This window comes from Vipera berus (assembly GCF_964194415.1).
Source record: "Vipera berus genome assembly, chromosome: 4".
NCBI classification, from domain to species: domain Eukaryota; kingdom Metazoa; phylum Chordata; class Lepidosauria; order Squamata; family Viperidae; genus Vipera; species Vipera berus.
In genome coordinates this window covers 12,501-36,301 of record NC_138206.1, presented here as the reverse complement: position 1 = coordinate 36,301, position 23,801 = coordinate 12,501, and the positions used below count along the sequence as shown (strand labels likewise).

The 23,801-nt window shown below is 52.3% G+C and overlaps 1 protein-coding gene across 2 annotated transcripts in view; it reads right to left on the bottom strand.

Annotated features, from left to right (window-relative positions):
* Positions 1–3,304: 3,304 nt before the first annotated feature.
* The window catches only part of LCMT2 (leucine carboxyl methyltransferase 2), a 20,645-nt gene continuing 148 nt past the window's right edge, over positions 3,305–23,801 (bottom strand). The window contains exons 1-15 of one of the 2 annotated variants that reach the window (XM_081327583.1): positions 23,696–23,801; positions 23,519–23,600; positions 23,241–23,430; positions 22,993–23,149; positions 22,072–22,261; positions 21,876–21,983; positions 20,142–20,232; positions 18,065–18,322; positions 17,750–17,980; positions 17,030–17,127; positions 12,770–12,957; positions 11,015–11,150; positions 10,615–10,682; positions 6,981–8,431; positions 3,305–5,394 (exon numbers count right to left, since the gene is read on the bottom strand). The exon at positions 23,696–23,801 is cut by the window's right edge and continues 148 nt beyond it. In XM_081327583.1, the coding sequence (XP_081183709.1) occupies positions 8,410–8,431; positions 10,615–10,682; positions 11,015–11,150; positions 12,770–12,957; positions 17,030–17,127; positions 17,750–17,980; positions 18,065–18,322; positions 20,142–20,232; positions 21,876–21,983; positions 22,072–22,261; positions 22,993–23,149; positions 23,241–23,430; positions 23,519–23,600; positions 23,696–23,801 (1,925 nt within the window). In that variant the 3' untranslated portion in view covers positions 3,305–5,394; positions 6,981–8,409. The remainder of the gene's footprint in view (positions 5,395–6,980; positions 8,432–10,614; positions 10,683–11,014; positions 11,151–12,769; positions 12,958–17,029; positions 17,128–17,749; positions 17,981–18,064; positions 18,323–20,141; positions 20,233–21,875; positions 21,984–22,071; positions 22,262–22,992; positions 23,150–23,240; positions 23,431–23,518; positions 23,601–23,695) is intronic. The other variant, XM_081327582.1, reaches the window with a different exon arrangement.

The following is a 23,801-nucleotide window of genomic DNA, read 5'->3' as shown; positions in this document are numbered from 1 at the left end:
AAACCCACACCCAGAAAAAAACTGGCAACCAGTTCAGCTCAAGAAGCAGAGACCATCAGGTCTTTACATTCTTTACCAGCCTCATACAGAGAGACCTTGCAGTGCCTCCTTAAGCTAAGACAGCTCAAAACAGCCCACGGAGGGATGCAGAGGCACTTGGAGCCCAGCTGATCATTCAAAACTAACTGTTTTGCACACTTATTTGTTCAGGCATAGTATGTCCACAGTATTGGTTGTTACAAAGCATGTGGCTACCACGATGAGATTAACTCGTCAGATGATTTAACCTGAGAATCTGAAAAGAACTTGCAAATGTCATCTTTGAGAAGTCATAAGGGATATAATGACAGAGAATTACATAAGAATAGCTATTAGATTAGAAGAGCTGGGTAACTGCAGACCAATCAGTTTGATGTTGATATAACACAAACCATATAACAGATTGTTACACAGTTGGCTTGTGAGCATTTAAGACAGAATGCATTGCGTGGCAGGAACCAGCACAGAACTGGAGAGTTGGAAGGGACCTTGGAGGTCTTTTAGTCTTTTAGTCCAACCCACAACACCAAGAGACCCAACACCATTCCAGAGCTGTCCAGTCTCCTCTCAAAAGCCTCCAGTGTTGGAGCACCCACAGCTTCTGGAGGCAACTGTTCTTGCTGTTAGTTCTAGGTTGCTTCTCTCCTTCATTAGTTTCCATCCATTGTTTCTTATCTTGCCTTCTGGTGGTTTGGAGAATAGGTTGAACCCCCTCTTCTTTGTGGCAGCCCTTCAAATATTGGAAGACTGCTATCGTGTCACTCTTAGTCCTTCTTTTCACTAAACCAGATAAACCCAATTCATGCAACTGTTCTTCATATGTTTTAGGCTCCAGCCCCCAAATGATCTTTGTTGGTCTTTTCTGCATGTTTTTCCAGAGTCTCAATGCTTCTCGGGCATCACCAAATGGGCTGATAAGATTGGCACCTCTTCCAAGCAAATCCCCCACCCCCTCCCCCACCTCAGCAAATCACAGCCTCCTGCAGCAGTGTCTGCAACCTCTGCTCTTGGCAACTGCAGACCCGTGTCTTCATATTGGATCTGGAACAAGAGGCATGTTGTGGGTCCCACTGCCAGGGACTGGACCTTGAAAATCTTCTAGTCCAGGGGTAGGCAACCTTAGCTCTTTTATGACTCGTGGACTTCAACTCCCAGGATTCCTGAGCCAGCATGGCTCAGCTTGGAAACCTCTCCCTTTCCCCTCAGCGTGGCTGGCTCAGGAATTCTGGGAGTTGAAGTCCACGAGTCATAAAAGAGCCAAGGTTGCCTACCTGTTCTAGTTCAAACCCCTGCTCAGGCAGGAAATCCTATACCATGTCAGACAAATGGTTGTCCAATCTCTTCTTTAAAACTTCCAGTGTTGGAGCATTCACCACTTCTGGAGGCAAGTCCTTCCAATGATTAATTGTTCTGTCAGGAAATTTCTCCTTACTCCTAGCTTGCTTCTCTTTGATTAGTTTCCAACCGTTGCTTCTTATCCTGCCTTCAAGTGCTTTGGAGAAGAGCTTGACTCCCTCTTCTTTGGGGCAGCCCCTGAGATATTGGAACACTGCTATCATGTCTCCCCTCGTTCTTCTCTTCATTTAACTAAACATGCCCAATTCCAGCAGCCGTTTTTTATGTTTTAGTCTCCGGTCCTCTCTAATCATCTTTATTCCTGTTCTCTGCACCTTTCTAGAGTTTCAACATCTTTTTTTAAAACGTGGTGATGAAATCTGGACGCAGTATTCCAAGTGTGGCCTTATCAAGGCGTTGTAAAGTGGTATTAACACTTCAGGTGATCTTGATTCTATTCCTCTGTTGATGCAGCCTAGCACTGTGTTGGTTTTTTTTTCTTTTTTGCAGCTGTCCCTATTGCGGCTTCCTGATGCCTGTAGTCAGGTGATTGTCCACTAGGACTCCGAGATCCCTCTCACATACTACTATTGAGCGAGGTGCTACCTATACTGTACCTGTACATTTGGTTTTTCTTGCCTAAATGAAGAATGTTACTTTTTTCACCATTGAATTTCATTTTGTTAGATAGCGCCCAGTGTTTAATCAAGTCTGTCCGGATCCTCCTGTATCTTAAGCCTGTCTTCTGGAGTGTTGGCTATTCCTGCCACCTTGGTGTCGTCTGCAAATTTGATGAGTTTCCCATCTATCCCCTCGTCCAAATTGTTGATGAAGATGTTGAAGAGCACTGGGCCCAGAACAGAGCCCTGGCGCACCCCACTACACACTTCCCTCCATGTAAATGCAATTCCATTGAGGACCATACGGCCAGCCAGCTACAAATCCATCTGGTGGTGATGCTGTCTAACCCACATTTTTCTATCTTATCAAGTAGTAGGTTGTGGTCTACTTTATCAAATGCCTTACTGAAATCCAAGTAAATTTCATCCCCAGCATTCCTCTGGTCCACTAATTTTGTCACTTAATCAAAGAATGCAATAAGATTTGTCTGGCATGATCTGTTTTTGACAAACCCACATTGGCTTTTGGTTATGACTTTGCTTGCCTCTAGGTGCTTGCTGATTTGTTGCTTATCTTTTCCAGAACCTTCCCAGGTATTGAGATCAGGCTGATAGGTCTGTAGTTTCATGGATCCATTTTCCTCCCTTTTTTGAAGATGGACTACTTCAGCTCTTTTCCAGTCCTCTGATAGTTCCCCAGTGCTCCAGGATCTTTGAAAGATATAGTTTTAGTGGTTCTGAGATTACGTCTGTCAGTTCCTTGGAGTGTAGTCCATCTGGTCTTGGTGATTTGAATTCGTCCACGGTGGACAGGTGTTCACTTATGATTTTCTTGCCTATTTTAACTTGTGTTTCTAAAAAGGGATCAAAGAGGCCATTTATATCAAAATTGAATAGCCCTCTCTCAACAGAGAGGGAAGGATACGACATCCTCTGTCTCCAGTCTACAACAGTCCTGTCAACAGTTCCAAGAAGGCTCCATACCCACTTGCACTACTCAGGTGACCCTGAGGACACAGATAAGCCTCCAGGGGCATCAACAACAATAAAGGAATGCAAATGAATTCTCCTATTTCCCACCATCCAGTCAGAGCTGAAGAAGCTTCTTGCATGAGAAGCAAAACGTCTTCAGGGAAAAACAAGGAAGTCCAGTTGCCTCCTGAAAAAGCTTTGGGACAACCATGACCTGAATGATTTAGAATCTCCATAGACATTTTGTTTCTAGGGCAAGACAAGAAACAATGGTTGGAAACTGACCAAAGAGAAAAGCAACCTGGCATTAAGGAGAAACTTCCTAACAGGAAGGACAATTAACCAGTGGAACAGCTTGTCTCCGGAAAGGAGGTTTTTAAGAAGACTGAATAGTCACCTGTCTGAAATAGTATAGGTTCTCCTGCTCAAGCAGGGGGCTGGACTAGAAGACCTCCAAGGTTCTATTCTATTCTATTCATGTTTATGGGGTACTTTTTTGATAGTTTGGACTGTTTTTTCCCTTTGTGTAAAGATGGATGCAAAAGACAAATCGTTCTGCTTGCTTCCTGTTGCTTGTCACCTTCTTGCCACTTTCTCCCACTAAAGGATCAATCGTTTCCTTGACTTTTTTCTTGATTTTTACATGTTGAAAGAAGCCGTTTTTGTTATTTTTTATTTTTGTCACAAGCCTTAGTTCATTTTGAGTCTTAGCTTTCCTCTCTTCATCTTTGCAGGCTTGGGCCACTTGCTGATATTCTGCCTTATGTGCTCCTCTTTCCACTTTTTTCACTTATCCTTTTTGTCTTTCAATTTATCAGAGTTCATTATGCAGCCATGCTGGTTTCTTTTGGGAGCTGCTGTTTTTCTTCTTCATTGGTATTGTGCTAGACTGGATTTTTATAATCTCACTTTTCAAAATTTCCCAAGCTTCTTGAGTTGTTTTCCCCTTGAGGATTCTCATGTGTGGAATTAAGCCCAAGACTCTAGTTTGACTTTGTTCTATAGCTTCTCCTTGCATAATGTTGATTCCAATATTGCATGATCCTTGTCCCCCAAGGTTCCTGTAGCTCCAACACTTTCTATCATTTCATCTCTGTTAGTGAGAATTAAGTCCAAGAGCCTTGGTGGAGCAGTGGGCTAACGCCTCCCTAAGTAACACCAGCTGCCTGCAATTAGTGCAGGTTTGAGTCCCACCAGGCTCAAGGTTGACTCAGCCTTCCATCCTTCCCAGGTAGGTAAAATGAGGACCCAGATTGTGGGGGGCAATAAGCTGACTTTGTAATAATGCCGCTTGGGGGGGCCCCGAAAGCCCTAATAAGCAGGCATATACATAGAATGAAGGCTACTGCTAAGCACATTGGTTTGTGCTTAAATTGTAAGCCGCCCTGAGTCTTCGGAGAAGGGCGGGATATAAATGGGATTAAAAAAAATAAAAAAAAATAAATATGGCTGATCCCCTGGTTCCCTTCTCTACTTTTTGGGAGACAAAGTTTCTGCTAGGTTTGTCAGGAGCCTGTTTGATCTTCCATTTGGTGCAGTTTGTCTCCCAGTTTATGTCAGGGTAGTTAAAGTCCCCCATTACTATTGTGATGTACTTTCTACATATTGTAGCTAGCTGACTAGCAAAAAGTTCATGTATTTCCTCTGGTTGGTTGGTTGGCCTATAGTATTCACCTATGGTGATGTTGTTTCCCCCCCCCTTTTATATTGACCCAAATGCATTCAACAGTTTTCATTATTATTGTGCTCTATTTTAAAGCAGAAAGTAGCTGAGCAGGTGGGGGAGGCAGGAGAAGTAATCCAGAGATGTGATTTGCAGGAAAGAATTTAGGGGTAGGGTTAGCCAGCTCCTCTGTCCTCCATTGTCTAATTCTCCTTTGGGGGGGGATGGAGGGCCTCCCCCTTCCCCACCTTCATAGTATCTGAACTAAAATGGGCTGATGGGACCAAGGCCTTTTACCAAGTATAACATCTGTTTTTTTGCAGCAACAGAGCACTTTTGGAAAGAGGAAAAGGGGTGTCAGGGTTTCAGAGTAGTTCGTGACTTTCATAGCAGCTCTGAAGAGAGTTTTAGTTTGCGTCATGGACTCCAAATGAAAGCAGATGCTGAAAAACCTAAAATAGACGACTCTACGCAAAACAGATGTCAAGCCAAGCCAATATCTCCATTAGAAATCATGGCATAGATAGACGCGCAATGTAAAAATAATTGGAGATCTTGCAGTTCACCATCTAATTCCAAACTGCTAAAACTTCTGCAGCCTCCAAATATCAATCCCTGGATCCTCACATGTACTTCTGAAAGCAATGACCCCATTTTGCAAGGCAGCAAGAGCCAGGAGGTGGGCACCGATGCCTCTGGGACGGCCAATGGGGCATTGCAGGCATCCTTCACCCACTGATCGCTTGGCTGGACCAGGCAGGACTCCTACAAGATAGTTGGGGAATAAAAACTATGGAGCCAAACGCCAAACTGATGCGCCCACCCAGTGGACTCACAGAGGGGAGAAAGCATTGAACTCTGAGGGGCGCCACAAGGAAGGGCCCACAGGCACGACCCCTTCCCTTCCTATCGACACCGAGACAGGCCTCCAAGAATCTAACCACCTCACTCTCCCAACCCCATAACCGGTCCAGCTGAATTCCGTGGTCAAAGGCATCAGAAACTGGGAGATCAAGGAGCACAAGGTTGGATGCACTGGCCCTGTTGCAGCTCAGTCCAGGGCATCCACAGGTCTGGCCAACTTTAATCTCTGTACCATTCTCCAGTCTGACGCCTGACTGAAATGGGTCAAGTCCCTCTGCAACTGCCAACCACCTTCTGCACACTTTTCCCCCAAAAGGGAAGGCTGGAAACTGGCTGAGTTATCCAGGATGAAGGGGCCCAGTGACGGCCTCTTAAGGAGCAGGCACAGCACTGTCTCCCTCAAGGAGGTTGATACCATGGCCCTTCCCAGGCTGCCTTCACAAGCCAAGTGGGCCTGTGATCTACAGACTTGCTAGGACATCCTTGGGAATTGCTCCAGGGGCAGTTACCTTGGCATAGCATCGGATTAGTGAATATGAGGAAAGATCCCAGGCAGTAGCCACCCCTACGGGTTCCGAGGGTGGGGCTTCTCCAGGTCTCAGGCTTTCAAAAGCAGGTGCATCAGCCCTCCTAGCCAGAATGGGGGCAGGGGGGGAGCTCACTGGGTTGGGGTGCGGAATATCAGCCCCAGCCTTTTACTCCAGCCCTGCCCAGCATCCCACAAGGACAGGGCTAATGGGGGGGGGGAGGGAACAGCAGGAGGTGGGCTACACTGCCATCTTTTTGGAATGGCCCAGGGCAAACATCTGCGTGGGGGGCTGAGACACTGCTCTGCAGTTGACTGAGGTTTTGTAGTTTACATGAAGTGGACCCACAATTGTCCTGATGACATTTTGGGTAAAATCTGCTCCCCTACTGGCGCAGTTCACACAACATTCTGCCCCAGCTCTGACAGTTACGCATGTGGTGTGAAGACCACAGGCTCCTTGGTGCTCTCTGAGCTTGGCTGTTTGCTTGCAGATCATTCCTAACCCAGAGACCATCCTCCCGGGGTCCTCATCCCCTTGCCTAGCATTGGGAGCAAAGGCGACTGTCTGTCTGAGGTCACCCTACCCTGCGGCCTGGGATGGAGAGGACCCCATCCAGCCCCTCCCTTCCAGAGAGGAAGAGAAAGGCAGCCAAGCCCTTTCCGCCAGGAAGTGCTGGCTTCCTTTGGCCCAAACACCCCCCTCCCGCTTGCCCCAGCAGGCTTTCTCAGCAATGGGCTCCAGGGGCCACAGATCTGCAGAAGCCGCTCCTGGGTTTCTAGCAAAAGGAGACTCGGCTTCTAGTCCTTATTGCAACAGGCTGCGTGGCCGAGTTCAAATCCAGCCTGGCTTGGGGGCGGGAGCAGGGTGGCGTTTGGGCCACAAGCATCTTTGAGGAGAAGCAAACGGGGTGGGGGCTGAGGAAGCCGTGCTGCCAAACCAAACAGGGAAGGGTCTTACCCAGGAATAGGACAGTTTGCAAACTTCACCGAGGAGGTGATGACTTTCTTTTCAAAGGAAGGAAAAGACGGTGAGGCCCAGGTCCTCCAGAGAAGGACTGCCCTCCCCATGAGGGCTGTTTGCACAACATGCTAAACTGTGATTGAGCAAGCCGTGATTAGCTGGAACTCCAAGATTTACAGGAGTCTGCAGAGCGTTCTAGGGCAGAAAGAGGTTGGCTGGATGGGAGCTAGTGTGCTACAAGACCCCAGCCAGGGCCTCCTGGTGACTGACCCAGGTAGCAGTCTGTGGCTAAGCTCACAAGTCGGCAAGAAAAGGGATCCGATTAGCTGCTCTGGGAGGCAGAAACCCAGAGCCCTTTGGATCCTCAAGCAGCCCTTCCGGCTTTCCCCTGGAATCCGTTTGTCTTCGGGTGAGAAACACCGCCATCTAGTGGCCACGGCATTTTTTGAGGAATAAAACAGATTTAGAGAAACTCCACTCCTGCCAAGATGGATGCTGTCCCTGCCTTTGGGCTCCTGGAGGGTGTTGCCGGCTGCAGAAATCAGGAGGATGGGTGGAGAACAGGAGGAAAGCCAAGGAGCTGCTTCTTCCCTGGATTCTATCAGCAGCAGCAGCAGCAGCCGCCACACAGCAGGAGGTGGAGTGTTAAGCACCATGGGCTGGTGTTGGTTCAGGTTCTTCATCCCAACTTGGTTTTTTAAAGTTTTTTTTTACAGAATACTTCAGTAATGGATTTTTGTCACTGCAGCTGATCCTTTCAAATACAGCAAAATCTTATATTTGCTATTAAGTGAATAATGTCACCTACTTAGCAGGAGATAATTACAATTATTTAGGATATAACCCAGAGGCTCAGAACTGAACACAGAATGGCCTGGAAGGAAAACAGCTTTGCTTTCCACTGGGAACAAACCCCTTTTGCTCCCTCCAAGCAGCTGAAATCAGTAGAAAATGCTGCACCAAAAGGTTGTCACAGGTATAGCAGATGAGAGGGTCTATGGAGGAAACTGTAGAAATCCCCCAGAAACCTACCGGACCCTTACTGACAGCGGCCACTGTCTGGGAGGCAGCAAAGGAGACAGAACTGATCATTTTAGGGTGGGTGACCTCCTGTGCCTGGACTCCTTGCCCCAGCAGCCAGGGGTCACCCACGGAATTATCTCCGTGGAGCAGGAGCGCAGCTGCCACTGTGTCCAACGGGCCGAGCCGGAGGACCTTCTTGGACGCAAGGAGTCCAGTCCACTGTATCACCCGGTGCTTCTTCGGCCTGTCTCCTGTCAGGGCCCAGCCCTCCAGAGGCTGCTCAGATCCAGGCGGACAGGCGACCAGTTCAGATGAGTCCCAAAAGAGAAGCAGTTTCCGCCACCCCCAATAAGGACCATCTCCTCCCCGTTAGGCAGGAAGACACTGCTGTGGTTGTGTAACATCAGGGGCCACTCCAGAAATGTCTGCAACAGATGCAAGGGAGAAGAGGCAACTTTAGGAACCAGGCAGCTGAGAAGACAAAAGCAGATCTACCTTCTCTTCCTCTTCCCCTCTAAGGGTAGGCATTAAGGGGCAAGTGAGCTCCTGGTTCAACACAACGGGAAATGTGAAGCGGGACGATAGTCTCCACCTGCCACAGGGACCCCAGGAGGATCCAGGCACATCAGATCGCAGCGCAGCACTTCCTGGGAAGTCTCTTGCTCCCCGATTCTGCTCCTCTTCCTCCCCAGCGCACGGGAGCCAGCAGCCTCCCTTCCCGAACAGCCTTGCCCTGGGTTTGTTCTCCAGGCCTCGCCTCCTTCTTGGCAGGGATACCTTCATGCCTTTCTGAGCCCCTGCTGCTGCTTGTGCCCTTGGCAGCTCTGGGTAAACTCTGGACCTGCTCTTGAGAGTATCTGAGCGATACACGCCTCGCCTCCTCCTCCTGTAAATTACAGTGCATTCGCTTTTGTCAATTTTGTTATGCTGCAGCCTGTTGCTGAAATACATTTTTTCCTCATTAACCTACACTCGGTACCCCATGATGATGAAGTGAAAACACAATTTTAGGAATGTCGGTACATTTATTAAAAAGAAAAAACTGAAATATCATGTTGCCATAAGTATTCAGACCCTTCACTCAGTACCTTTGTTGAAGCACCTTTGGCAGCATTACAGCCGCGCGTCTTCAGGTGTGATGCAACAAGCTTTGCACACCTGGATTGGGGGATTTTTTGCCAATCTTCCTTGCAGATCCTCCCAAGCTCAGTCAGGTTGGATGGCAACCGCTGGTGGAGAGCCCTTTTCAGATCCCTCCGGAGGTGTTCAATAGGGTTCAAGTCAGGGCTCTGGCGTTGTCCCTAAGCCACTCCTGTGTCGTCTTGGCTGTGTGCTTAGGATCGTTGTCGTGTTGGAAAGTGAACCTTCGGCCCAGTCTGAGGTTCCGAGAGCTGTGGTTCTCCCTGAGGATATCCCCCCTGTACTTTGCTCCAGTCAGCTTTCCCCCGACCCTGGCCAACCTCCCAGTCCCCGCTGCTGCAAAACAGCTCCTCAGCCTGATGCCGCCCCCCCCCACGCTTCACAGTTGGGATGATACTGATCGGTGCCTGGTTTCCTCCAGATGCAACGTGTAGAAGGGAGGCCCGAGAGTTCAATCCTGGTTCCATCAGACCAGAGAATCTCATCCCTCACCGTCTGAGAGTCCTTCAGGTGCTTTTCTGCAAACTCCGAGCAGGCTTTTACGTGTTCTGCACTGAGGAGGGGCTTGATGGTTGACCTTCTGAAACTCTGTCCCATCTGCACACAGGATCTCTGGAGATTTTCAGTCATCCAGCTGACAGCTGTCCCAAAGATGCTTTTTCACGAGGCAACTGGACAAGTTCCTTGTTTTTCTTTGGAGATGTTTCGCTTCTCATCCAAGAAGCAGCTCTGAAGTATCTTTGGGGCATGGATCTCCAGAGCTCCGTCCATCGGACTTAGTAAGTCCTCTCTTACTAAGGCCCTTCTTCCCCGATGGCTCAGTTTCTCCAGACGACCAGCTCTTGGAAGAGTCCTGGTTCTGCCAAACGCCTTCCATTTGAGAGCTATGGAGGCCACTGTGCCCTTAGGAACCTTCAGGGCATCAGAAATTTTATTGTAGCCTTCCCCAGATCTGTGCCTTGCAATAGCCCTGTCTCTGGGCTCTGCAGGCAGTTCCTTTGACTTCGTGGGTTTTGCTCTGCTGCAGTATGCATTGTCAGCTGTGAGGCCTTCTATAGAGGCGTGTGCCTTTCCAAATCACGTCCAATCAATTTAATTTACCAAAGGTCAATTCCAATTAAGGTATAGAAACATGTCAGCAACGATCAAGAGAAACGGAGGCACTTGAGCTAAATTTCAAGTGTTGTTACAAAGGGTCTGAATACTTATGCCAATGTGGTATTTCTGCCTTTTCAATACATTTACAGACGTTTCTAAAATTCTGTTTTCACTTTAACATTATGGAGTACAGAGTAGATTAATGAGAGAAAAAAACGGAATTTCAACAACTGTAGAATCAGGTTGCAGCATAGCAAAATTGAGAGAAGTGAAGGAGGGGGGGTCTGAATACTTTCTAAATGCCCTGTAAATCCCATTCCTGGGCTCAGCATGGGGTTGAGGCAGAAATCACACGGGGGGGGGCCCTCACATTCTTTTCAGGTATCTGTTTCCTGACTCGCGATTTATCAATCCAGAAGTGCATCTGTAGCAAGGCTCCTGCGGAAAAGGCACAAAGACCTACTCAGCTCCTTTTATTGGCTCTAGCAAGGGAGGAAGCGTATTCCTCCAACAGTTGTGAACAGCAAAACAAAGGAGAGGATCAAGCTTGGCCTGGCAACACCTGTCTTCTGCAAAATAAATTTAACTGTCTTCTGTAGAAGACAACTGAGCCAATGAACCGGGTAACTCAGATACTGGGGGGGAAAGTACCAGAATCAGTACCAGAAGAACAGCCTCTCCTGCTGCTGACCCTGACCGAGGGTGCTTCGCCTCCGTGGGGAGAAGAGCCGAGGGGAACCCAAAGTCTAGTTGCCTCAGTTTCAACTCACTGTGTCAATACGATACTCCGCCAGGGCTCTTGTCTCCAGGTCTATCACGGCAACGCCTGGCACCGAAGGAGGGCTCAGCCAGACCCCACCCACGAGCAAAAGCTTCCCACGGTGTACGTGAGCCGTGTGTGAATACCTGGGCGGAAGACCAAAAAGAAGGGGGGAGGGTATTTAGTCCTCCAGCGCTGGGCCGGTTCCAGCTTCTCCAGGTCCCCAACGCTTCCCCCCCCCCCGGTGGCTCTGCCCCTCTTGAGAAAACCAAACTTTGCTGGGTGAAAGCAAGAGATGGGAGGCTCTCCTCTGCGTTTGATGGGAAGAGCCGAGACCCAGCCAAGCCTTTTTGTTTGGGAGTGGGGGGCACAAGGAAAGCTTCCTCAGTAGAGAAAGGCTGGGATCCATCTGATCTACTAGCAAAACACACCTTCTCTACCACCTCCTCTCCTAGTTTGTCAGAAAGAATCCCTGGTTTGTTTCTGTGAGGCCTGCCCATGAGAGCACCCAGTCTGTTCCTTGGCCAAGGCCGTGTGGCGTCTCCCACTTCCCAATGATCTGGGGACGGGACGGGCACCGGCTGAATTGCAGGCAGGCAGGCAGGCAGGCAGGCGGGGCCAAGCGTCAGGGTGGCGGTGGTCCTCCCTCCTCATTAACAGTGGCTACACTCGATACTCTAGATCAGCAGCGTCAAACTCAATTTCATCGAGGGCCGCATGACCATTCCGGTTGCCCTCAAAGGGCCAATTGCTGTCCCCTCCTCTCCCTCAGGCTTGCCCCGCCATCTCTCCTCTCCTCCCTATCGCCTTTTCTCCCCCCTCACTTCTCCTCCTTCCCGCCAAAGCCCCTCCTTCCATATCCTCTCCCCTCCTCCCCCAGGCGTCCAATCACTGCCGGGCTGCCCTTTTCACGCAGCGCTCATCAGCTGGAGCCTCGAGTGCTGATCCTGGGGCCTCAGCAGAGCCCCAGCAGCACCGCAGCTCTCTCTGGCGCTGCCACCACTTCAGTGGGTGGGTGGGGGAAGCGCTGGTAGCCAAGCAGCGGGCCGATAATTCTGGGAGCGAAGATATAGCCATGCGATGCAACTGGGTCCTCAGTCACCCTGTGACAGGCTGTCACCACGTGATCCACAGGAGGCTCTAAGCAACTGCTTAGGCCACAATTATCAAGCAGGGCCAGGCCGCCTGGCTTCTGCTCTCTCTCGGCCCCCGCTTTCTGCAGCATTGCAGTTTGGACCTGGATGGAGAAATGTCCCCTCCGGATGGTCTTCCTTGAGGCAGAGCTGAATCCAAAGCCAACATCTCTCACATACAACTCTTCCCTTGCAACGCACCTCGAGATGAAGGTGCCCGTCAGTCCTGAAGCCAGGGCTCCATGGAAGTCAGCGCCCACCACCCCTCTTTTCTTTCTCCACCTGGGGTAGAGAGCGGGTGCCCACTGCTGCTGCCATCTGCAGCGTGTTTGTGGCTGTTCTGGCTGGGAGGATCAGGTGGGCTGGTCTAGAAGAGGAACCCCCACCACGGTGAAGCCCCTCGAAGGCACCACCCCTTCCCCAGCCACAAACAAACCCATGGCCTCTTTCTCAGAGCGACGTAGCATCTGGTTCATTTTTTTAAACATTCCTCCGTGCACAACTAAAGTAAGTGCAGCCTCGGCTCCAGGGCTGCAAGTTCAGTTCTCTGAACTAACCTGCATTAGCTGCAGGTTGGCAGCCGGGCGGCAAGCAAAATCCCTCCTGCCTGAGCAGGTGAGCGACTGACTTACCTGGGCGTGAGCGGGGGGCAGGTCTCGAGAGAATGCCACCGGAAGCCTCTCGCGGCTGGCTCCAGAAACAGGAGACTGCCCAGTGGCTCCTCAGAGGCTGCTAGGCCACCGGCGATGAGCACCCCCCCTGCCCAGCTGCAGGCACTGTGTGAGTGACGGCCGGCTGGAACGGGACCCTCCACTGGGATCTGACAAGAGGGAGGGGAGGGGAGGCATGAGTGAGATAGGTGGCACAGAAGCCCAATCAAAACGAAGATGAGCTGAAAGCCTTCCTTGCCCCACTGAAGCGAAGGGCACCTCTCGTACTTCCCTGGAACGAAGTGCCTGCCCAAGAGAGAGCTGGCAAAACCAGGGCTTCTCCCAGAACTCATTTTTCACCCCTTTTGCAGAGATGCACAACACATTTTTTTTCCTTAGTAAATGAAAAATGCGCCCCCCCCCCCCCAAAGCAGCATCCTGTGCCAACACGAGGCATGGATTTCTTAGTCAATGGTCACACACAACAGTGGGTTAGCCTTCACAAGGAATACACTTGCCTATCTTGGGGGGGGGGGGGAATAAGTGCGCCAAACTGAAAAAGATTGCATGTACAGAGGGGATGACAATATTGTTGCCAACTGCTTCCTTTTCTGACCAAAATGCACAATGTGGAAGATGTCGTGGAGACCCTCACTAAACCACCACCCTTCCAAAGATGTGGACGGCTCAGCTAAGCAAGCAGAGGCCGTAAGAGCCATCATTTGGAGTGAACGCAAATCTCACTATCTTTGTTAAAAAGATTGTTTCTTTTTCTCAAGAATACAAGTCAACCCTGGGCCAGCGATTTAGAAAACTAGAAGACCAGAGCAGGGCTAATGCTATTCCAATCTTTGAAGGTGCCCGAAAGTAGACCGGGAGGCAACGTAGCATTTCAACCAACGCCTACTGCAAAAGATAAATCAAGCCCCTTGAAAGGAACAAGACGAATGCTATCAGCCTGCAGTGGATTCGTTAAAAATCAGATTGTGGTAGACAAATCTTACGGCTCTCTTGGACGCAACCAGGTTAGCTGGCCAAGATGCAAGATGTAAGGCATTTGACCGCTGACCAGCCACCTTCTTGATCAAATGGGAGAACGTGCGAGGGATGGCCCGACAGCTGGACCATCCACAATCTCTGGTCCTTCATAAAACCTAACCCTTAACCAAGAGAGGTGCGTAGTGGAGCATGTCCAGGATTCTGTCCTGGCTAAAGGTTATTTGGAAAATGTATATGGTCACCCACTCACTCTCAGCGACTCTGGGCAGCTTACAAACAGTAAAAGCCCAGCATGAGAGAATAAAAAACAGTGCCCTCCCACCCACTCCCTTGGCGACAACACACTATCAAATGAGCCACTTGATGGGCCCCATCCTGCTTTGCGTTCCCCACAGGCCCCTTGGCAGAACCAAGTCTTCAGGGCTTTCCGGAAGAGTGCCAGAGTGGGGGCCAGTCTAATCTCTGCAAGGGGTGATATTCCAAAGGGAGGGAGCCACCATGGAGAAGGCCTTTCTTCAAGGGTCTGGCCAGATGGACCTCTTTAGGGACAGGACCTGCAACATTCCTTGCCTCCCCGCTCTGGTGGGTCGGGTGGACGTGATCGGCAAGAGATGGTCCCTCAGATAACCCAGTCCCAAGCCATCCAGGGCTTTAAAGGTGACAACCAGCACCTTGAATTTCACCTGGAAGCAAATTGGCAGCCAATGCAGCTCCTGCAGAGGTGACACATGTGCACATCTGGGTCCGATAAAACTGCTGTATTTTGCACCAACTGGAACCTCCGGATGCTTTTCAAGGGCAGCCCCCCACAGAGCATTGCAACAGTCAAGACAAGAGGTAAATAGGGCACGAGTGATTGTAAACACTGATTGTTGGTCCAAGAAGGCTAATAACTGGCACACAACCCGCAGTTGTGCAAAGGCCCTCCTGGCCATGACTGCCACCTGCTCACGTCCACCCCCACATTACGCACAGGGTCTGTTTGGGGCAGTGCCCCCCATCCAAGACCAAAAGCGTCAAATCTCCACGGGCCAAAGAACCCCAAACCCAGAGCTATTCTGTCTTGCCAGGACTCAGTTTCGGCCCGTTGCTCCCCATCCGTCCCTCAACGGCCTCCAAGCACACTGCGAGAGGGAGGGAAGTCACAGCATCGCTTTACCTCACTATGGGCAGAGACACGCAATAGGCAGACGCACATCTGCATATTGATGGCATCTCAGGCCATGGTGATGGATGATCTCACCCAGAAGTTTCATGCAGAGATGAAACAGAAGTGGGGGATGTACCGAGCCCTGCGGGGCGCTGCGAAGCAGTGGGAGAGGACTGGACCTCTCGCTTCCTATCAACACCGACTGAGAGTGGCCACTGAGGAGGGAAGTGAACCAGGGTAGCACAAAGCCCCCACTCCTCACCCCTGAAGGACATCGGGGTCGATGGTATCAAAGGCTGCTGAGAGGTCAAGCACGGATGGGCTACTCCCATTTGATTCCGCCAGAGGTCATCAAAAAGGGCAACCATTTCTGTCCCACATCCAGGCCAGACTCCTGACTGGTAAAAGTCTCAGAAACCTCTGGAGCTGCCACGCAACCACCACCTTGACCACCTTTCCCCAAAAAGGGAAGATTGGAGACTGGTCAGAAATTATCCAATAAGGTGAATCTAGTGATGGCTTCTTAAGAGGAGGGTGGGCAAGAGCCACCTTAAAGCGCTGGGGGGGCTGCCCCCTCCTGTAAAGAAGCATTCATCCCTGCCAGAGCCCACCCGCCCATCCCTCCCAGGAAGCTTTCACAAGCCGGGAGTCTAAAGCAGAGGTGCCATCCTGGCCACTTCCTCAGGAGCAGCAGGGCCGAACTCTTCCCAGACAGCAGGGCAAGGACCTGCCCCAGGCGCCTCCACTGGACCAGCCGGCATCCAACGCTGTGATCCATGACTCAAGACAAAAGGGGAGAAGGAACGTTCAGCCATCTGCAGATGCTACCAAGCTGGAGGGGGGGGGGGAAACTACTGATATCTCAGAAGAGGCTCAGGGTTCAAAATTATCATTATAAACCTGAATATTAGCTTCCTTCCAACCAAGTGCTCTTTGGTGGCGAGACATAGGTTGTAAGGACAAATGGTTGTGGCACTTGAGGAGTAACACGTGAGATGGACCTGGGTGTGCTGCCAGAGGCATGAGCCAGCACGCCCTGGAGCTGCCCAGTGAGCTAATGCGATGTGGGCTGCCTCCCCAACGGAGGCACAGGGCCAAGATCACAGGAAGTGACACCTCAAAGTTGCTGTGCGAGGGGGGGAGGGAAAGTTTTACTCTTTTAATTATCTTTTTCCCACCATACTGCCAGAGCTGGTTTTCTTTTCAACAGTGCCGGTACGCTGTATCCAATAAAGCGTTGCATTAGAGATCGGAAAGGCTATGGTATATTTGCTTCGCTAGAATCTTTAGCCGGAACCTTGACTGGCGGTTCCCCCAACACCGCATTGCTCAGACCTCACCTGGAAGACCGTCTCCAGTTTTGGTGACCTTGGTACAAGAAGGATGCCAAGGAACAGAAACGAGTGAAGCCGAGGAGGGAGACTACACCCTGAGAAAAGTGGCTGGAGAAACTGGGTATGTTTGGCCTGGAGAAGGCTCTGGCAGATGGGAGCCCGGCCTTCCCCTGCTTGAAGGGCTTCCCAGGGGAAGAGGCCAGGCGTGTCTTCCCTGTGGGACCCTGGGGCAGGACAAGAGCCCGCTGGTGGGAAGCCCTATAGAGAAAGACCCAAACACGGAATAAGGAAAAATCTCCTCACGAGAGCTCTCGAGTAGCCGCTGCTTGGAAAAGCAGGGCCTCCACCACTGGAGGTTTTCAAGCCAGTCATTTATTTGGGAATGGCCTAAGGATTTTTGCTGGTCAGGGGGCTGGACCACAAGACCTTCCAACTCCAGGTTCCTATGGGTTTAGGTCCCCTGAGGTGTTTAATCTGGCCAGAGTTTAAGCAAGTTAATTACTATTTCTGACAGGAATAAGAGAGAATCAAGAAGGGAGACCCTTGGGGTCCTAAGCTCTTCGGAGGAGCTCTCTACGCTATTCTGTTGGTGGAAGAGATGACACAGAGGCCAACCTTCAAATTCAGGCACAACCCACCCACCTCCCAGGCCTCTCCATCCGGCCACCCCAGCCAAGAGAAGACCTCCGAAAGGGCCCTCGCACTTAAACGGAGGACAGACTCCCAAACTGGCCCAGAGAGGACGTAACCCATCTACACCTGCTGGTGGTGGAGCCCCTCCAAAAGCAGAAAACACCAATCGGCTCGCACTGACTGTCCAGAACTGCAGCCTCCGTAGATGAAGAGGTAAGCCTGTCCTAGAAAGAGAGCAGAATGTCAGGCCCCTCCCCAACTTCCCCTCCTCCTCCTCCTCCTCCTCCTCTTCCTCCTCCTCCTAAGGCACCCGACACAGCTCAGGTCTGCCAGGGCAGGGGTCGCCAACCCCAGGTCCGTAGACCGGCACTGGTTCGCAGCATGTCAGAAACCGGTCCACACAAATAAGCAAAGCCCCATCTGTGGAACACAGGCAGCATGCGAAAACAGCCCCCCTCTGGCCCACGGAAAACCCCTCTCCACGAAACCGGTCCCTGGTGCCCAAAAGGTTGGGGGCCGCTATGCTAGGGAGAAGTCCTCCTCCCGTAAAGCCGAAGGACTCTGACTCCTGAGCCCCAGGACCATTGGCTTTGTTCTGAGGAGATCCTGGAGCATTTGCCCACTGGGTCGCATGCCTGCCAACTCTTGTGCCAAAAAAATATTATTGCATGAGTGTGTCTGACAAAACTAGGGGTGCTGAATACAAGGCACAGGGCAGTGGGGAGAGATTTCCTGAAGTCTCCCACCAGCCTCAGAAGAGCCGCTCGGCTTGGCCAGTGTCGTTCGCTGCCTCTTCCACCACCACCCACCCCCCCGCCGCCCACAGGGTGAGTTTTTCTTTCCTACCTTCGTGGGTGACTTCGGTGGAAGTGTGTCTCCAGCGGGGCACGGAGAGGCCCTCCACAGGCGGCAGCAGAGCAAGTTCAATGGTGGGACTGCCAGGGCTCAAGGGATCAACATCCGCCAGCACCTTTAAGCGGAGGGGTGGCAGAGCAGGGCTCACTGGGGACTTGCGGCCACCGAGCACGACAGCCCAGCCTGAACACAGGACGTTCATGGTGTGGAAAAGCCGCCCATCTGCGGAGGAAGAGGAGAAAGCTCTTGTAGCCAGGGAGGGCCCACTTGCCTGCACCAAGGGGTACCCCCATCTCTGTCGCTTACCCCAAGCCGTTCCCAGCTCGGCCAGCCTGACCTTGTCGCCTCTCCAACCATCCTCGTGCTTGACCAGCATATGCAGCTCAGTCAGGCGGCAGTGGCGTCCGGCGTGGTCCCCAAAACCTCCAGCGGTTAGAATCACGTCTGGGGCAAGGAGCACCGAACAATGGCCGTAGCGCTTCAGGCCAGCCACTGCCCCACCTGCTATGCAGAGGGACGCAGCTACAGTCCCAGCAAAGCGAGGGGTGCAGTAAGCCGGGGGGCCTGCAAGGCAGAAACAGCCACGTCATTCCAGCAGTGAAACGCAGCCACCCACGCAGGCAAGGCGACAGGGAGCCTCTCGCCTCCAGACCAAGGTGCCTCGGGAAAGGCCGATCTGGCTCCCACAGCCTGCAGGAAAAGATCCCCACACAGCCCCAGTTTCCTCTTACCCAGACAATGAATCTTTCTAAAAGATCCATGGATCCTCCCTGAACCTAACCAAGGTAAGAAAGGCTCGCCTTGGCTAAGCAATCTGTGGCCAACCAGATGTGCCTGGAGAGCTCTCAACCAGGTGTGGAGGGACCCCCCCTTTCTCTCCATGGTCCCCGCCCCCAAGCGAACGTGGAGTCTTCAAGAACTGATCCAATTCTCTGGTGAGCCCCCCTCCTTCAATCCCCACTGCCATGCGCACGGGAGCAAATGCCGCAGGTTAAGCGCAGGTGAAGAACACCTTCCCTTTTCTTCTGTCTCCTGCACTAGATCCAGGCTGGTACTTGGAGAGGGGGAGCAAACCTTATCCCTGCCTTGCTTAATTAATGCTATATTTGTAAATCAGACTATGGGCAGTTTTTGATAAGCAAAAAGAAATAAAACAATGTTATGAATTCCCCAAACTTCTTAAAAGATACAAGCAAAATATAACACAAAGCAAGCAATCCCGCACAAAGAGAGTGGCTGCTCGTGCTTCCCAAACTGTCTTTGCCAGGGGACCACCCTAGCCTCAGGAAGCAAGGCTTGCACGGGGTCATTCCTCCCCCCCCCCAAGGATTTCCTTCAGTCTAGGGCAGGGGTAGGCAACCTCGGCTTTTATGACTCATGGACTTCAATTCCCAGAATCCTTGAGCCAGCCAAGCTGGCTCAGGAATTCTGGGAGTTGAAGTCCATGAGTCATAAAAGAGCCAAGTTTGCCTACCCATGGTCTAGGGCAACAGAGCTGAGCTGTTCAGAGCTTCCCGAAAGCGGTCGAAGCCGCTGGGAAGGGCATTCAGGCAAAAGAAGGGAAGGCTGAGGGATGCACGGGGCTGGTCTTCCGGCACCAGAAGGGGTGTTGTGGACGCATTCTCCAAAATGACCAAGGTTAAGACAGGAACCGGCAAGGGGGAGGGGGAGGGATCCAAACCAAGAGGCAGGAAGAGGGAGAGCCAAGAAGGCGCCCGGAAGTCATGGATGCCGCTTTATGGGAGATTTTCATGGGGTGATTGGAGAGCCATTTCTTTGGGATGACCTGTGGATTCCTGAACTGGGTAAGGGAGTGGTGGTCCCTTCCAAGCCTAGGATTCTAATCTCATTCAGCGGGACTGTTGGCAAGCTTAGCTTTTAATGTTTCAAAATGTTAATGTTTGGTTTTTAACGTATTAATGTTCTAATGTACTTTTTCCATGCTGTAAGCAGCCCAGGTGGCAGTCAGATGGGTGATGCATCAATTTAATTAACAAACTGCCTCTGGAAGAGACCCTTTGTAAAGTCTGCTTGGAAACCTACAGCCCTTGGTATTCCATATAAATCAAGCAGGAATTAATCCATGGCACAGATTGCTGCTGAGAAGGAACCGTTTTGGGTTCAGCACACTTTAATTCCTTCAGGAAACCTGGACGGACAAGAGGACGAAAGAAAAGGCCCTTTAAAGCTAACGTGGCCTCTCTGAACAGGAATGCTTCGGGAGCTAGCAGAGCTAAGTCAACTTTGGTACACTGGATTTAGACCTGCAGGCCTCCGTCAGGCCTGCCCATGCAACTGCCCCGTTCGGGGAGAGGAGACAGGGTGGAAACACCCCCAGTCACCACTGGCACCCGGGGCAGAGGAGACATCTTGCGCTTTTTACCTTCCATCCTGGAAAACGCAGGAGGTGCAAAGGAGGCCTCTCCCTTGGATGCGACCAGGATGAAATAATGGGAGCACTTCAGGTGCCATTCCTGGAAGGCAAAGGTCACCAGCGGCCACAGGCTCTCAGTCACAACAAACACCTCTGCACAGCAGACCCACCCAGAAAATAAGCTCTACCCTCTTTTTTGTGGGGATGGGCCTAATATAAGCCCTACCCCAAAAATATGCGTGGCCAGGACAAGAGCCGGCAAGTGCACGGGAACCGACGGTGTCCGGCTGCAGCCACAGCCCTCCGGCCCCTTGGGACAGCACAGGTAAGTCCAAGCGTGGAGGCAGAGGCAGGCGATCCGGATTCGTTACACACTTTTCACCCAGAGGGAGACTGGAAGCTTCGTCTTCTCGCAAACGGATCACTTGGAAATGGACCAATTTGCTGGCTTAGGAGGCAGCAGCAGGAACAGCAGAATCCCCCTGGGAAGGCCCCACCGGTACCAGCTGTGCACTATTGAACCCTAAGCGCCTAGACCAGAGCCTCAGGCTCCTAAGGAGGCAGAGGCTCCAGACGGGGATGGTGGCCGCAACAGGGCAGGCCTGTGCAGAGCTCTCCACTGCCGCCGCTTTCCCTTCGGAGCTGCAAGCGCGAGGCAGTTCCGAGGCAGTTCCCGTCTCCGTTAAGCCCACCAAGGCTCCTGTCTGGGGCTTAGGGTTAAGAAAGCACGCAGGTGGCGCTGGCCAGGCCATCATGGGGATGAAATTCTGCTGTTGCTCGTGGTGGCAGCACCAGCATGCCTTGTGGCCTCCTGTCCCACGCGAGCCACCAGACAGTGGGATAGAATTGGCGGGCGGCCACAAAATAAGACATCCCCACCCAAATGGGTCTTTTGGTCCCCCCCCCCAAAAGACCAGGTCTTAAGACTGTAGGACTTCAGGAAGCAGACTGGCAGCAAACCACGATTAGAAACACCTTGTGTGCTTCTATAAGCTAAGTGTAATATTGCTGCATGCTCAAATGCAAATTGCTTTAGTACTACAAGTAGGAATTATCTTATATCCTACTTTAAAACTTTGCCAACGTCCTTTATATCATATTTCGGTTCTCTTCTGCTGCCATCCTACTGTATTTCCACACTGGCCACGGAGAAAGAATCTCCTGTCCTCGTGTCCAGCTGCAAGCCACCCCGCCTCCCTCCCCATTCTGCCTACACCAGTGTTGTGATTCAGGGTCAGCCTGTGGGTTCGGCAGTTGGGTCGGACGATTCAGAGGAGGAGGAGGGGGGTGTTGGAGAGCTTGCTGAGAATAATATTGAGGCTCCACAGAGCCCTCAGCCAGGCCCCTCCCATCTGGTCACGACGCAGAACCAGCTGTGTGAGCCTGACAGCGTGGATGAAGATGACCCACAGCTGGCCCTGTTCAAGGACACCCGACACAGGAGGCAGTCAATCAGGAGTAAACAGAGGAAGGCAATGGGGCACCTCGGAAGGAGGCAGAGAGAAGCCACGCCCTGAACTGTTTAAAAGGGGAATGTGTGGGAGGGCTGGTTTGCTGAAGGCAACCGTTTGAATAGCTCCTGTTTCATGGTTTGTGCTTGCTCTCTTTGCTCTGTTTATGTTTTTATGTTAATAAATTTGGCAGGCTTAGTTCCAGCCTCTTGCCTTCTTGTAAAAGGGGTTGTCCCTGCTTTTTCTGCAGGGCCGGTAGCAGGCTGGTACAGAACAACCAGGGCAGACCAACCTCGAATTCGTCAAAGGGCTCCAGAGCTTGAATCCTCTTCTGCTCTTCTCTAGGAACAAAGCGCCCATAGAACTCGTTCATGTCCATGACGTGGCACTCCGTCCAGCCCTAAAGAGGAGAAGGCCAGGGCATTAAGCCCGAGGCACAGCCATCCTATTTGCCCCCTCCCTTCCACCAGTCCAAGTCTCACACCCACCCTCTGGAGAAAGCGCATCTGTTGGGCCTTGCAGTCTGGGTAGGCAGTTAGGGAGCGGAGCGGAGACTGTAGGCGGCTGAAGTGATTTTGCATGATACGGCCAAACGGGTCGCTGGGATGAATCTGCTCGTACAGAATGAACCAGGCCCTCAGAAAGTGCCCAGCTGCCCACTGAATCAGAGCATTTGACCTGGAATGAACCAGAGAGAGGGTGAAGGGCACCAAGCAAGAAGAGATCAGGCCACACAACTGGAAGCCAAGGAGCCATCTAACACCCCCCCCCCCCGCAAACAAGTCCAAGTCCCCACAAGCTTCAGGACTGTTCATGTTTGCCCAGTTCAAAGCTGGAGATGGATCTAAGACTGAGAGAGGAGATCCCACCTGGCAAAGCTTGGAAATAGCTCGTTCTGAATATCCTCTAAGGAGATGCAGCGGGATTAAAGAGAAAGCAGAAGGATCCATGGATCCAAAACTCCTGTCTCTGTGGGGGGGGGGGGGCTGGGGGCTTCCAATCTGCTCCTATTCTGTTTTAGGGCTGCTATGCTGCAATTTTCAGCAGTGCTTGATGCAGGGAGCAGATCTCCAGTGGTCTCTTTGTGAACACGGGAATTAATGTGTTGGCCTCAAGCTCAAAATATTGTGGACAGGACTCTCAGGTATGAAAATTTGGCTGGGAAGCTTGTTTGGCTCTAACTCTAGCTCAAAATGACAACTATTTGGTAAGCTGCACGGTAGTTATGTCTGCTGAATCAGAGGAGTGCAAAAACAAAAAGTATACAGCAGAACAGGCAGGCTGCAACGCTACTTACAAAGCATGTTAAATCTAGGATGCGAAACACAACAAGCGATCCTAACCTTGGAAAGTCACAATCTGCTGAAATTTAGCATAAAACCTTCCCTTTCGGGCGGGAAAGCACGAACCTCTCGACCTCCATGTAGGGCAGGACCACCTCTGCCAGGATCAGGGTGGGCATCGCGGGGTCCAGGCCGGCGCCACGCAAGGCCCCCTCCAGCAGGGCCAGTTCCGAGAGATCCACGCCCAGGAGCCGGTAATCTTCCCCGGAGAACGTGACGCTCCCTGCAGGGGAGGCGAAGGGCGCTCGGGTGCCGGGCCACGCGGCTCCCTTCCCTCTCTCTCCCCTCCCTCCCTCCCTCCTCCGCATACCCACCGAGAGCCCCGCCGCCGCCGCCGCCTCCCGCCAAGGCGCGCAGCTCCGCCGAGCCGGAGATCAGGGCCGCTTTGCGGGAGGCCACCGCCGGCAGATCCACCTCGAAGAACCGCCCGCCGCTTCCCGCCAGCAGCCCCGCCGCCTTCAGGCAGAAGTAGAGCGAGTCCCAGCCGGCGCCCAGCGACACCACCTGCGGGGGGGGGGGGGGCGAGAGGGGGGCGGTCAGGCGGGGCCGCGGGGGCTGCGGGCGGGTGGGCGGGGGAGGGGGCCGAACTTGCCTGCCTGCGCGGGTGGTCCCGGGTGCCCAGCAGGAAGCCCCGCACGCTCCGCTCCACCGCTCGGGCCCGGACGTGGTAGCCCCTGCGGGGGGGGGGGGAGGGAGGGAGAGAAGAGCGTGAGAGAGGAGCGCCCCCCCTCCCGTTCCCCCGGGAGCGCCGAGCGGGCCGGGTCCTCACCGGTGGATGACGGGGGCGCGGCGCGGGCCGCCCCGGGGCAGCAGCTGCAGCACGAAGCGGTCCGAGGTGTAGCCCAGGGCGGCGGCGGACCTCTTGCTGGCGGCGC